The 12,983-nt window shown below is 38.6% G+C and overlaps 1 protein-coding gene across 1 annotated transcript; it reads right to left on the bottom strand.

Moving 5' to 3' along the window:
* Positions 1 to 8,647: 8,647 nt before the first annotated feature.
* Positions 8,648 to 9,091, bottom strand: LOC114410724. The gene has a single exon (XM_028374664.1). The coding sequence runs from the start codon at positions 9,089 to 9,091 to the stop codon at positions 8,648 to 8,650; it is 444 nt and encodes a 147-aa protein (XP_028230465.1).
* Positions 9,092 to 12,983: the final 3,892 nt, after the last annotated feature.

The following is a 12,983-nucleotide window of genomic DNA, read 5'->3' as shown; positions in this document are numbered from 1 at the left end:
CTTCTTCCTCCAAGCTCTTATCCATGGCCTCCTATGGTGGTGAGCTTCTTCTAGACTCATCTTCTCCTTGAAGTGGTGTCTCCTCTCTCTCTTCCTTCTCCATTCCGCTGCCATTCATCTTCCAAGAAGCAAAGGAATCCATTAATGAAGAAGATCCTAGGCCTACAAGCTCCAATGGAGCTTACATCAAGGCCAAAGATCATCCTAGCTCGATCTACTGTCAGGTCTAAGGTGTCGGAAGTAGGAGCCAGATTGGAGTATGAGAGAACACTCCACACCTGAGCAAGAGTAAGGTTTCACCCTCCACTAGTACCACAGGTGTCTCCAAATAGGTATCGAGGCTGTCTACATCAATCTTCACCAAGTGGCCTTGACCCTGACTTTCTTTGGTGAAGGCCCTTCGGAGCTATAAAGGTTGGCATAAAACTCCTTCACCAAAGCTAGATCTATGTTGTTATCAACTAAATTGGTGAGGAGTTTATGGAAGTTACGCCTTTCCAATTCAGCCTTAAACTCATCCAGCTCAGTATGGTATATTTCTACCTTCCTCTTAGGCAGTATATGTCTTCCTAGAACATTATCTGTGTATCGGGTCCAGGCCTCAAAGGAGTGGAACCTCCTTGTATCATACTGAGCTATGGGCCTTGAACCAATACTCTTTCTCTTTCTAGAAACCATCTACATACAAAGGAATCAAACAGTTGATCAGGACTCAATTTATTAAAAATCAAAACTGAAAAATAAAACTAAAAAAGACACTGGCCGCTTAGCGAGACATGGTCCGCTTAGCTGGCCTTTGCAAAAGAAAAAAATAAATACCGCTTAACAACATGTGGAGCCGCTTAGCGGAAGTTGCAGAAATTCAGCTTTTGCAGAATTGGCTTAGTTGGACAGTGCCCGCTGAGCTGATCATCAGCCACAAGGGTATGCGCTAAGCTCCTTAAAGGCTGCGCTTAGCGGCACCAACTCTTAAAAAATTTCACTAAGTATTGGGAGCTTAGCGAGCGAAGCTCGGTTAGCTCAACAGATGCCACAAAAAATCACGCTTGACCCAAGAAAGCTCGGCTTAGCGCGCGACTATCAACAAAAAAATTGTCTAAGTTACCTGGGCTTAGCGATTCAGCCTCGCTTAGCCACAGGTAGTTTAGCAAGAGGATGAGTATTCATCCTCAAAGGATGAACTTGCTTAGGGAGGTAAGCGCGCTTAGCTAGTTCTTCAGAGAACACCTATATACAATGAGTACTGATGATCTCGTTTAGCGCTGCATGCTCGATTAGCGAGTTCATCACGTTTTCCAGAAAATGCAGTAGAGACATTTGGTTTCTCAACTAGGCTCGCTTAGCAGACCCGCGCGCTTAGCCGACGTTTCAAATTCAAAATCAGTTTTTTTTTAACATAGGCTTGGCTTAGTGCGAGGACAAGTCCGCTTAGCGAGGTTTGTAGATCAGAAAAGCTGTAACTCTCGCTAAGCCGGGATCTGGGCCGGCTTAGCTAAAATGATGCATCTTAAGTACAGAGGAGCATGCACTTAGATGATAAGGACTCGCTTAGTGCTCACATTGCCACAAGGAATTCAGCTTAGCTGCCATGACTGGTGCTTAGCTTCATGAACCTGAGTTATGTTCGTATAGAATTGAGCTTGGCGGCAATGCCTAGCGCTTAGCCAAGGATAAGTTGTCGCTTAGTGATCCGGCTGAAGCTTAGCCGAATTCAGATCGGATTGAAGTTGGCTTAGCTCATCCTTGGCCAGCTTAGCGGGCTAAATCAGCCTCAGATGCAAGGGTTGGGTGCTAAGCGCTTGAGACTCGCGGCTTAGCTCATGAACAAATATGAGCTTAGCGCGAGGCTTGCGCTTAGTGAATGACTGATTTTTTAGAAAATGTTTTCGAAGTTATTTTTCAGTCCCTTCCCTAGTAAATTGAAACCCTTATATCTTAACATTCAAAGATAGAATGATATACTCCTATGTACAAATTATAAAGCAAGTTCCACATGATATAATGCATGAAAAAATAGAGATAACAGAAATTAAAATTGGGTTGTCTCCCAGGAAGCGCTTCTTTAACGTCATTAGCTTGACGCATAGCTTAATACCTTCAAGGTGGCATGTACGTGACATAGAACACATCTTCCTTGCAGTTTCGCCTTTTAGCAAGAAATTCCATGAACTTCATGTAGAATGGAAGTACAATCCAAATCATTTCAGGAAAGGTGTTAGTGATTAAAGAAAGAATGGCACTTAAGGTTTCCTCATGCTCTCCTTGCCTTCCTTTCTTGATAATCAGTTGATGAAGAAGGTTATTGATTTGGAGAATATTTTCTTGTTGGTTTTCTACTGTTGAGTACTTCTCTCATTGTTGTTGTGCTTGTTCCTCATCTTTTTCTCTTGACTCATGCTCTTTTTCAGGGCTTTTCTCCTGAGCTTCAACCTCTACAAAGTATTTTTCTCATCTGGACATAAATTGAGTCACTGCTTCTGCCAGCTCACCAACCTGGATTTCTACACTTTGGAGTGCTCATTGAGTTGATTTAGTTGTTTCCATGAATTGCGTCAACAATTTATCCAGATTGGAACCTCTTTCTGCTTCATTTTGATAGTAAGGTTGTAACTCTGGTCACCCTTGAAAGTTTTCTTTATATTGATTATGAATTACATGCCTTCAAGCTTCGTTGATTTAGTGGTCACCGGCGAAAGAATCGAAGTGGGTCTGGGAATTGGCAAATTTAATTGTCTCGCATTGACAAGTAAAGAGCATGGGGCAAACAGAAAGAAGGAGAGGGGGAAAGGAACCCGTGTTCTGACTGTGTTCGTGGTTCCGGCAAGTGCACCGGATCACACAAGTAGTATAAAACGGTAAGAACCGAGTATCGAACTCTCGGGGAACTTGTGTTACTTCGTAAGTTATTTCAGTGAATAGGTGTCTGATGTGAAAATCTAAGTGTAAATATGAACATGTATGTGAAATATCTATCCAAAAAGGAAAATCACGCGAGAGAAAAGATGTGTAAAAACAAGTAGAAAACGCGTTGGTCTTCCTAATAGGTGTCTGATGCTAAAAGGATATTTTCTATCTAACAATGCTCATGTGTTCCTATGGTGTCTCCTGAGATGCTAAACCCCAATTCCTCATGATAGTTTAGCCTAATCCTGATCAAGCATCGTCCTCAGATTCCTCTTGTTAGACTAAACTCAACCAGGATCACATTAAGACAAACATACTACAACTAAATCATCACACCCTGATTCCTCGTGATAGTACGACAACTTAGCCCTGTCCTATCAAGGTCATCAGAATCTAACCAGTTTCCACTGTTGAATGACCCTAACAAAGCATGCATCTACGTGATCAAGGTAAAGGCATACTAGAATAAAAAGTAGATAGCACAGAGAACACACAAAACATCATTAAATAGATAAAAAGATATTTACATCAAGTACCTACAGGGAAGATCCAACAGAGGATTTTAGCCTTCCATAACCAGTGGTGAGGATGTCTCCTTTACAACAAAGAGAAGAACAAGATGAAAGATTGCAAAAATACAAGTGGTGAGGATGTCTCCTTCACCTCTAATATCTCACAACCACTCACAAGTGTTTAAGCTATTCATTAATAACAACTAGCAAGAGGTCCAATCTTTACACTTTATCTCATGCCATAAAGTCAGAAATGTATAAATAGAATCAAAAGGACTTTCCCAGGCTTGTAGTGAGGCTTGGCTACAAAAATTCATTGGTTTTTCTAGGATTCAAAGGCTTAGATTCTAAGAGAGCATAAATCCTAGACTTATGCAAGTGATATTTTTCATGTGCTTAGCTTGCTCAATAGCTTTTCACTTTCATTTGCTTTTGACCTTGTTACATCAACACACTTTTCCTTTTTTTTTTGAACGCACAACTTATGTGTTGTGTGTGCTGATGCTTTATCTCTTTCTTTGCGTCCCAATTAGTTCCTCTCCCCCAAATTTGGGGTAAATTTGCCTTGAACCATTTGCTCTCCTAGAATCTAAACAAACTATCTAGGGATAATTATTTAAGTTCAGGGTTCAAATCTTTGACAATATCATCAGCTCAAAAAGGGTGTAAAGGATATAATTATCGTTCAAGGTAAGCTTTTTGGTCAAAAGGCTTGTATATGCACAATCATGGCCTTCATCATATCCTCATTTATACATTTCATTCTAAAATTCAGAGATTAATGCAAAGATCATTACTCACAGCTAGTCGTTCACTCACAGTTTAAGATCACACTCTCACCGATTTTGGTTTAAGCTTTTCTTTCTCAATCAATCTATCTGCTGACTAACAATTCTAATTGCAAGTTCACATTCATGTTCTTTCTTTGTCTAACATACACACTTGCTCAAACTCATGAAAAGAAACACAAACTCCATCATAATCATGCATTCAATTCAAAAGTGAAAGCATACAACCATTTGTAGAAGCAAGCTTCATGATGAATCAAGATTGATTCAAAGAGTTTTGATGATAACAAAGATGATGACAAAAAGCTCAAAAGTCAAGAATACTTCATGATAACAAAGATGATGATCTCATGAATCAAAGAATGAGTTCAAGATTGAATCAAGTACACTTCAAGGATCAAGAGGAAAGTTGAATTCAAGAATCAAGAATCAAGAATCAAGTTTCAAGATTCAAGACTCAAGATTCAAGAATCAAGAGAAGACTCAATCAAGATAAGTATTAAAAAGTTTTTTCAAAAACTGAGTAGCACATGAATTTTTCTCAAAACCTTTTACCAAAGAGTTTTTACTCTCTGGTAATCGATTACCAGATTATTGTAATCTATTACCAGTAGCAAAATGGTTTTCAAAAAACTTTCAAACTGAATTTACAACGTTCCAATTAATTTCAAAATGCTGTAATCGATTACAAGTATTTGGTAATCGATTACCAGTGTGTTTGAACGTTGAAATTCAAATTTAATTGTGAAGAGTCACATCCTTTCACAAAAAAGCTTTGTGTAATCGATTACACTGATTTGGTAATCGATTACCAGTGATAGTTTTTGAACAAAATCAAAAGATGTAACTCTTCCAATAGTTTTCAAGTTTTTCTAAAAGTTATAACTTTTCCAAATAGTTTTTAAGTTTTTCTAAAGGTTATAACTCTTCCAATGGTTCTCTTGACCAGACATGAAGAGTCTATAAAAGGAAGACTTTGATTTGCATTTCTATATCTTGAACATCCTTTAAAACTTTTCCCAATTGATTTCTGAATCTCTTTGAACTCATTCTTCTTCTTCCTTTGCAAAGTCTCTCTTAAGTTTTTTGGTTTTCCAAACCTTGAAAACAAAACTTGTGCTATTCATCTTTTTCATTCCCTTCTCCCTTTGCCAAAAAGAATTCGCCAAGGACTAACTGCCTGAATTCTTTTTGTGTCTCTCTTCTCCCTTTTCCTAAAGAACGAAGGACTAACCGCCTGAATTCTTTTGTGTCTCCCTTCTCCCTTGTCAAAGAATTCAAAACGACACAGTCTGAGAATTCTTTTGATTCTTCCCTTTCCCATATACAAAAGATTTCAAAGGACTAACTGGTTGAGAATTCTTTTGTATCCCCATTCACAAAGCTTCAAAGGTTTAACCGCCTGAGAACTTTGTCTTAACACATTGGAGGGTACATCCTTTGTGGTACTAGTAGAGGGTACATCTACTTGGGTTGTTGACTGAGAACAAGAGAGGGTACATCTCTTGTGGATCAGTTCTAGTGGAGGGTACATCCACTAGGTTGTTCAAAGAGAACAAGGGAGGGTACATCCCTTGTGGATCTTTGCTTGTAAAAAGATTTTTACAAGGTTGAAAAGAAATCTCAAGGACCGTAGGTCGCTTGGGGATTGGATGTAGGCACAGGTTGTTGCCGAACCAGTATAAAAACTCTTGTGTGTTTTTCTCCTTCTTCCCTACTCTTTTAATTTCCGATGTGCATTTTAATTCCCGCTTTTACTTTTGGTTAAGTTTCTTTTTTGTTCTTCATTTACTTAACAACATAGTAAAAGCCTTAGAAGAGTAAATTTTTAATTTGTAAAGGTTTAGGAATAATTAATTCAACCCCCCCTCTTAATTATCCTGAGACCACTTGATCCAACACCATTTTCACAAAAAGATAAAAGTTTTTTACTGCCATGTTATAAAAAACAGGTCAAACTGTTCAAAATGCTTTAGGATGAGCAAACTAACTACCCATAAATAAAACTAGCAGTGTATGTAAACATAAAGGAAATACTATACGAAAACCATAATTATAATAATAATAAACCAAAAAGCAAAAAGTATCATCAAGGATCAACAATGTCAACAGTGTCTAAACTGGGAAATCAGTCAGCAGTTCATCCAATCAGAAAAGTCAGCACCATCATCTATGTTGCAAGATGGTGAATCAGGAGGGGTAGCAGCTTCATCAGATGATTCATCAGAGACGATTATCAGAGGTGGAGCTGGAGCTGGTGGAGGAGACAATATTTCGAGCTCAGGAGAAAGAGGTGGATCCACTACTGGAGGTTGTGGTTCAGCTGGAATTGGCTTAGTCCTTGTTGGTGTGGGCTCAGGAGGAACAAGCTCATGGGATTTCTCCAATGGAAGCTGAGCTTCAGGCCAGGCCACTTTTTCAAGAAAATGCTCCATAGATATGATTGGCCTATTGTGAGCCAACTCTTGTGGGTTATACATGATCATCAACTGCCCCCTAAATAAACTTTGCAGCATAGGGATTACAGTATGTGAGTGCTGGACATCTGGTTCCATGGCTGTTGTTGGATGAGCTAGGTTGGATGATGAAGGGATGTCATCTGTTCTTGCCCTTTTGCTTGATGTCATCTACAAGAAAGGGATCCAAACAACTGCAAAAGTCAAGTTGAAAGAAAGATAACGGCCGCTTAGCGAGATAGGATTCACTTAGCGGACCTTCACAAAATATACTACCGCTTAGCGCAAGGATATGCGCTTAGCTCCTCATAAGCTGCGCTTAACAGCAATATACAGAATAAAAATTTCACTAAGTATGGGAGCTTAGCGAACAGGGTTGTTCAGCTCAGAAAATGCCACAACGAATTACGCTTGGCCTATGGAAGCTCGACTTAGTGTGCGGTTATCAACACAAATATTGGCTAAGTTACATGGGCATAGTGATTCATCCTCGCTTAGCCGCAGGTACTTTATCAAGAGGATGAATATTCATCCTCAAAAGATAAACTCGCTTAGCACAATAAGCGTGCTCAACGAGTTCTTTCGAAAATGCAAATATTCAATGAATATTGATGAACTCGCTTAGCGTGAAAATGCTTGGGCACGTGTGAGTGTACTGATGTTACACTTCACTATGCTATTATCGACTCTCTCGCTTGGCAAAATGTTGCGCTAAGTGAACTCGAGAGACGTTTGGTTATTCAAGGCCTGCCGCTTAGCGAACCCTTGCGCTAAGCTTCTGTCTCTTTTTTTTTTATAGTTAGAGTTAGGCTTAGCGCATGGATCGGACCGCTTGGCGAGATATGCAGATCAGAAAACCTGCAACTCTCGCTAAGCTGGGCTCTAGGCCCGCTTAGCTAAAATCATGCATTCTGAGTGCAAAGGAGTGGGCGCTGAGCGGACACTAGAATCGCTCAGCACTAAGACTGCCACAAGCATTTGAGTTTAGCTACCATGAATGGCGATTAGCTCAATGAACCTCTGTTCTGGCCGTAAGGAAATTAGCTTGGCAATAATGGGTCGTGCTTAGCCAAGGATAAGTTGTCGCTTAGCGGTAAGGCTTTCACTATGCGTTCCCATTGCCGCAAGGATTTCAGCTTAGCCACCATGATTGGCGCTTAGCTTATTGAACCCCAATTCTAGCCGCAAAGAAAAGAGCTTGGTGGCAACGACTCGCGCTTAGCCAAAGTGTATGATGGACTTAGTGATTAGGTTGCAGCTTAGCCGAATTCAGATCGAATTGAAGTTGGCTTAGCTCAGCCTTGGCCAGCTTAGCAGATCAAATCAGCCTCAGATATAAGAGTTGGGCGCTAAGGGCTTGAGACTCGTGGCTTAGCGCATGAACAAATATGAGCTTAGCGCGAGGCTTGCACTTAGCAAAAGGACTCTTTTTCAGAAAATATTTTCTAAGTTATTTTTTCAGTCCTTTTTTCAAGAAATTGAAATCCTTATATCTAACATTCAAGGATAAGCTGATATACTCCATTGTACAAATTATAAAGCAAGTTCCACATGATATAAAGCATGCAAAACAAAGATAACAGAAATTAAAACTGGGTTGCCTCCCAGGAAGCGCTTCTTTAACGTCATTAGCTTGACGCTTTTACCTCAATGGGTGATCAAGGTTATGTGTCCTTTTAAATTCTTCACCATGGAACAGTTTTAACCTTTGACCATTTACAACCCATGTTCTGTCAGGAGTTTGAGATTGTGGGTCATATAGCTCTACTGCACCATAAGATCGAACTTTCTTGATAACAAAGGGTCCAGACCATTTGGACTTCAGCTTACCAGGAAATAATTTCAATCTTGAATTAAAAAGTAGTACCTCTTGTCTCGATTTGAATTCTCTCTTCAACAATTTCTTATCATGATATGTCTTGGCTTTCTCTTTGTAAAGTCATGAGGATTCATAAGCTCTTAATCGCATTTCTTCTAGCTCCAACAATTAGATCTTTCTGTGCTCCCTGGATGCCTTCTCATCAAAGTTCAGAAATTTCAGAGCCCAATATACCTTGTGTTCCATCTCAACTGGTAAATGACATGATTTTTCATTCACTAGTTGAAAAGGAGACAAACCAGTTGGAGTTCTGTAAGCCCACAATGCATCTTCCAGTTTGGCTGACCAATCTTTTCTGGTTGATGCCACTATTTTTTCTAGTATTTTCTTTAAATCTCTGTTAGATACTTCGACTTGCCCATTAGTTTGTGGATGGTAAGGGGACGCTACTCTATGATTCACATGGTATTGACCTAATACCTTTTGAAGTTGAGTATTACAGAAGTGCGAACCACCATCACTGATCAAGATTTGAGGTACCCCAAATCGAGAAAAAATGTTCTTCTTGATAAATTTCACCACAGTCTTAGCATCATTCCTTGCAGTGGCCATAGCTTCCACCCATTTAGACACGTAATCAACAGCTACCAGAATATATTCATTCCCTGTGGATGAAGAAATGGACCCATGAAATCAATACCCCAACAATCGAAAACTTCAACTTCCATAATGTTTTGCAGAGGTATTTCATTTCTTCGGGAAATTCCCCCCATTCTCTGACATTGGTCACACTTTAAGACATGATGATGGGCGTATTTAAAGAGTGTTGGCCAAAAAAATCCTGGTTGTAAGACCTTGGTTGCTGTTTTGTCTCTGCCATAATACCTACCACATGGTGAATTGTGACAATGGCACAATATGCCCTTGGCCTCCTCACTTGTCACACATCTCCGAAGGAGATTATCTGCACCTACTTTGAACAAGTGTGGATCATCCCAAACATAATGTTGAGCATCATAGAAGAATCTCTTTCTCTACTGCCAATTGAGATCTTTAGGTATGGCACCGGCTGCCTTAAAATTAGCCATGTCAGCAAACCAAGGTCTCCCTAAAATCAGAAACAAAGATTCATCAGGAAATTTATCTCTTATTTCAGCCTCCTTTGAAGTGACATCATCATTCACCAATCTGGATAGGTGATCTGCTACCACATTTTCAGAACCTTTCTTGTCCTTGATAACTAAATCAAATTCTTGAAGCAGCAATATCCATCTGATCAATTGTGGCTTGGAATCAGCTTTGCGTAACAAATATTTAATTGCTGCGTGATCAATGTAAATCACTATCTTTGATCCTACCAGATAAGACCGAAATTTCTCAAGTGCAAACACAATTGCCAATAATTCTTTTTCAATCGTGGCATAGTTAATCTGAGCATCATTCAAAACTTTGCTAGCATAATAGATGGTGTGGAATATTCTGCCTTTCCACTGCCCCAGCAAAGCACCTACTGCATAATCACTTGCATCACACATTAATTCAAACTCTTGTCCCCAGTCTGGTGATGTAATCATAAGAGCATAAACCAATTTAGCTTTGAGAGTGTTAAAGGCTTCTAGAAATTCTTCATTAAATACAAACACAGTCTCCTTGTTCAACAGATTGCTTGGGGGTTTAGCAATTTTTGAGAAGCCTTTAATGAATCGCTGATAAAATCCTGCATGACCCAAAAAAATGCGTATACCTTTCACATTAACTGGAGGTGGAAGTTTATCAATAACATCTAATTTAGCTTTATCCACCTCAATTCCTTTCTTAGAGATCTTGTGTCCCAGCACAATGCCTTCTTGAACCATAAAGTGACATTTTTCCCAGTTAAGCACTAGATTGGATTCTTCACAGTGTTGTAACACTTTCTCTAAATTTGCTAAGCAATTTCCAAAAGATGCACCAAAGACTGAAAAATCATCCATAAAGACTTCAATACATTTCTCTACCATGTTAGCAAAAATAGCCATCATACATCTTTGGAACGTAGTGGGGGCATTACATAAACCGAATGGCATACGATGATAAGCAAAAACACTGAAGGGACATGTGAAAGCTGTCTTTTCTTGGTCCTGGGGATCTACTACAATCTGGTTGTAACCCGAGTATCCATCCAAAAAATAGTAGAAAGATTGCCCTGCAAGTCTCTCAAGCATTTGATCCCTTTCTTACTTCTTCCTTCATTATAGGATTGAATCTTCTTTAAGGCTGTCACACAGGCTTATAATTGGCTTCCAAATTGATTTTGTGCATACAGTATGATGGACTGATCCCTTTTAGATAAAAAATGTGCCAACCAATAGCTGCTTTATGACGTTTTAAAATCTGCACCAATTGATCCTCTTCTTCTTTCTTCAAAGCGTTGCTAATTATAACAGGTTTAGTCTCATCATCTTCTAAGAATACATACTTTAAATGTGCCAGAAGGGTCTTTAATTATGCTTTGGGCTTTTCTGTTAGTCTCATTTTTTCCAATTCTTCGAAAACCACATGATCAACACAACTGTCTTTTGGATCATCAAGCTCTTCATCACAAACTAAGCCATCTATCCCATAACCTGGTTCTTTTTCCAAAGGAGACGGTAGTACCATGGTTGAAGTTGATAATGTTATTTCCTGCTCTACCTCTTCTTCCTCGAAACAGGCATCACCTATATATGAGTGTTTCATGGCTTCAAAGAGGTCAAAAGAGATTTTTTTATCCTCCACACTGAGTTCCAATCTACCTTTATCTTTCCCTCCAACATAGTCGACAGTGGCCAAGCAGGGATATTCCGGGGTGCTGGAGACTTCATGCTGTTGGACCTTGTGGCCTCGATAACTTACAAAGGGGTGAATTAATTTTCCACTAACAAACTTTTAACCCCCTTCTAAAAGAGATAGGCTCAGAATGCAGAAGAAGCAACAATCAATTTAATAATGTTCTTTAAACATGCAAGACACAATTGTTTGCAACAAAATAAATAAGATAAGGGAAGAGAGAATGCAAACACAATTTTATACTGGTTTGGCCACTTCTCGTGCCTACGTCTAGTAATCAAGCTACCCACTTGAGATTTCCATTATCTTTGTAAAATCCTTTACAAAGTCTGAACCACACAGGGACAACCCATCCCTTGTGTTCAGATGCTTTACAACAAGAGACTCACAGTCTCTTAGCCAATCTCATTGAATAAGAAGAATGGAAGAAGAATTCTCTCTTCAAGAGAAGAATATTACAATGAAGATCATGTAAGAATCCTTATAGATTTTGCAAGTGTTTGGCCAAGGATTTCTTTTAAGAGAGCATTTGACAATGAAGTTCTTTTGGAATCTCTCTCATTGTCTTTTGAGAGGATAAGACATTTTTGCCAAGCAAAACTCTCTATCTAATTCATGCCCAAGTCACCTATTTATAGGCCTTTGATGGTCATTCACAAATCCAATGAAAAGATGTGACTGTTGGCATATTTTCTGAAAACTCTCCACTGGTAATCGATTACAATGTTTGTGTAATCGATTACACAGCTATAATTTGAAAGGTTATGACTTTTGAATTTGAATTTCCAAAGTTTCGTTGCTGGTAATCGATTACAAACATATGGTAATCGATTACATGTTGAAAATTCAAATTCAAAACCTTTTTCAATAGCTATTTCTCAACCCTGTCTTCTGGTAATCGATTACACTGCCTGGTAATCGATTACCAGAGCCTTGCATGTCTTGAAAACACTTTGTTTTAAGGCAAGGCTTGATCTTGAGTTAATCTTGAAGCAAGGCTTTTTTTGTTGAAGCAATCTTGTATTAATCTTGAAGCCATGCTTATCTTTTGAAGCAACTTTGTTTGATTCTTCTTTTGACATCATCAAAATCATTTATACATACATTCACATTCTCCCCCTTTTTGATGATGACAAACATGTGATTTCTTCTCGACATCATCAAAGCTTGCGTGATTCACATTCTCCCCCTTTGTCAAGCAAATTCAAGGCTTGATCTTTTTGACATCATCAAAATCTTCATGATTTACATTCTCCCCCTTTTTGATGATGACAACCACCTGTAGGTTAGGAGCAACAACAAAGAAAAACTATTTATTTGCATATAGTTTACTCCCCCTTGGTTTTGCAATGTTTGCTTATATGAGACAATTAAAGAATAGATAATTTTTCTTACTATTTTATCTTTTATCTTTCTCTCCCCCTTTGTCAACATCAAAAACAAATCATGAATAGAGAGGAGAAAAATGTTACCACTTGTTGCAATGTATGAGAATCATGTGATACCAAAAGGCATTAAAACAATTATTCAATATTAATCAAGCAAAACAAGTACAATAACACATCAATCAAACACAATCAAATACAATCAATCATCAAATATTTCAAATCAAATTAATTTAATTAACAATCAACTAACTATGCACAATAATTTCTATTCAAAAAAAATATTCAAATTTCAATTTTCAATTTTCAAT

Source organism: Glycine soja, chromosome 4 (genome assembly GCF_004193775.1).
Source record: "Glycine soja cultivar W05 chromosome 4, ASM419377v2, whole genome shotgun sequence".
NCBI lineage: Eukaryota > Viridiplantae > Streptophyta > Magnoliopsida > Fabales > Fabaceae > Glycine > Glycine soja.
The sequence above is the reverse complement of the archived record's forward strand: the minus strand, read 5'-3'. Positions and strand labels throughout refer to the sequence as shown.

What these genes read in the sequence shown, in the direction of transcription:
- LOC114410724 (XM_028374664.1), bottom strand. Translation starts at nt 9,091, where the DNA reads ATGGCCACTGCAAGGAATGATGCTAAGACTGTGGTGAAATTTATCAAG.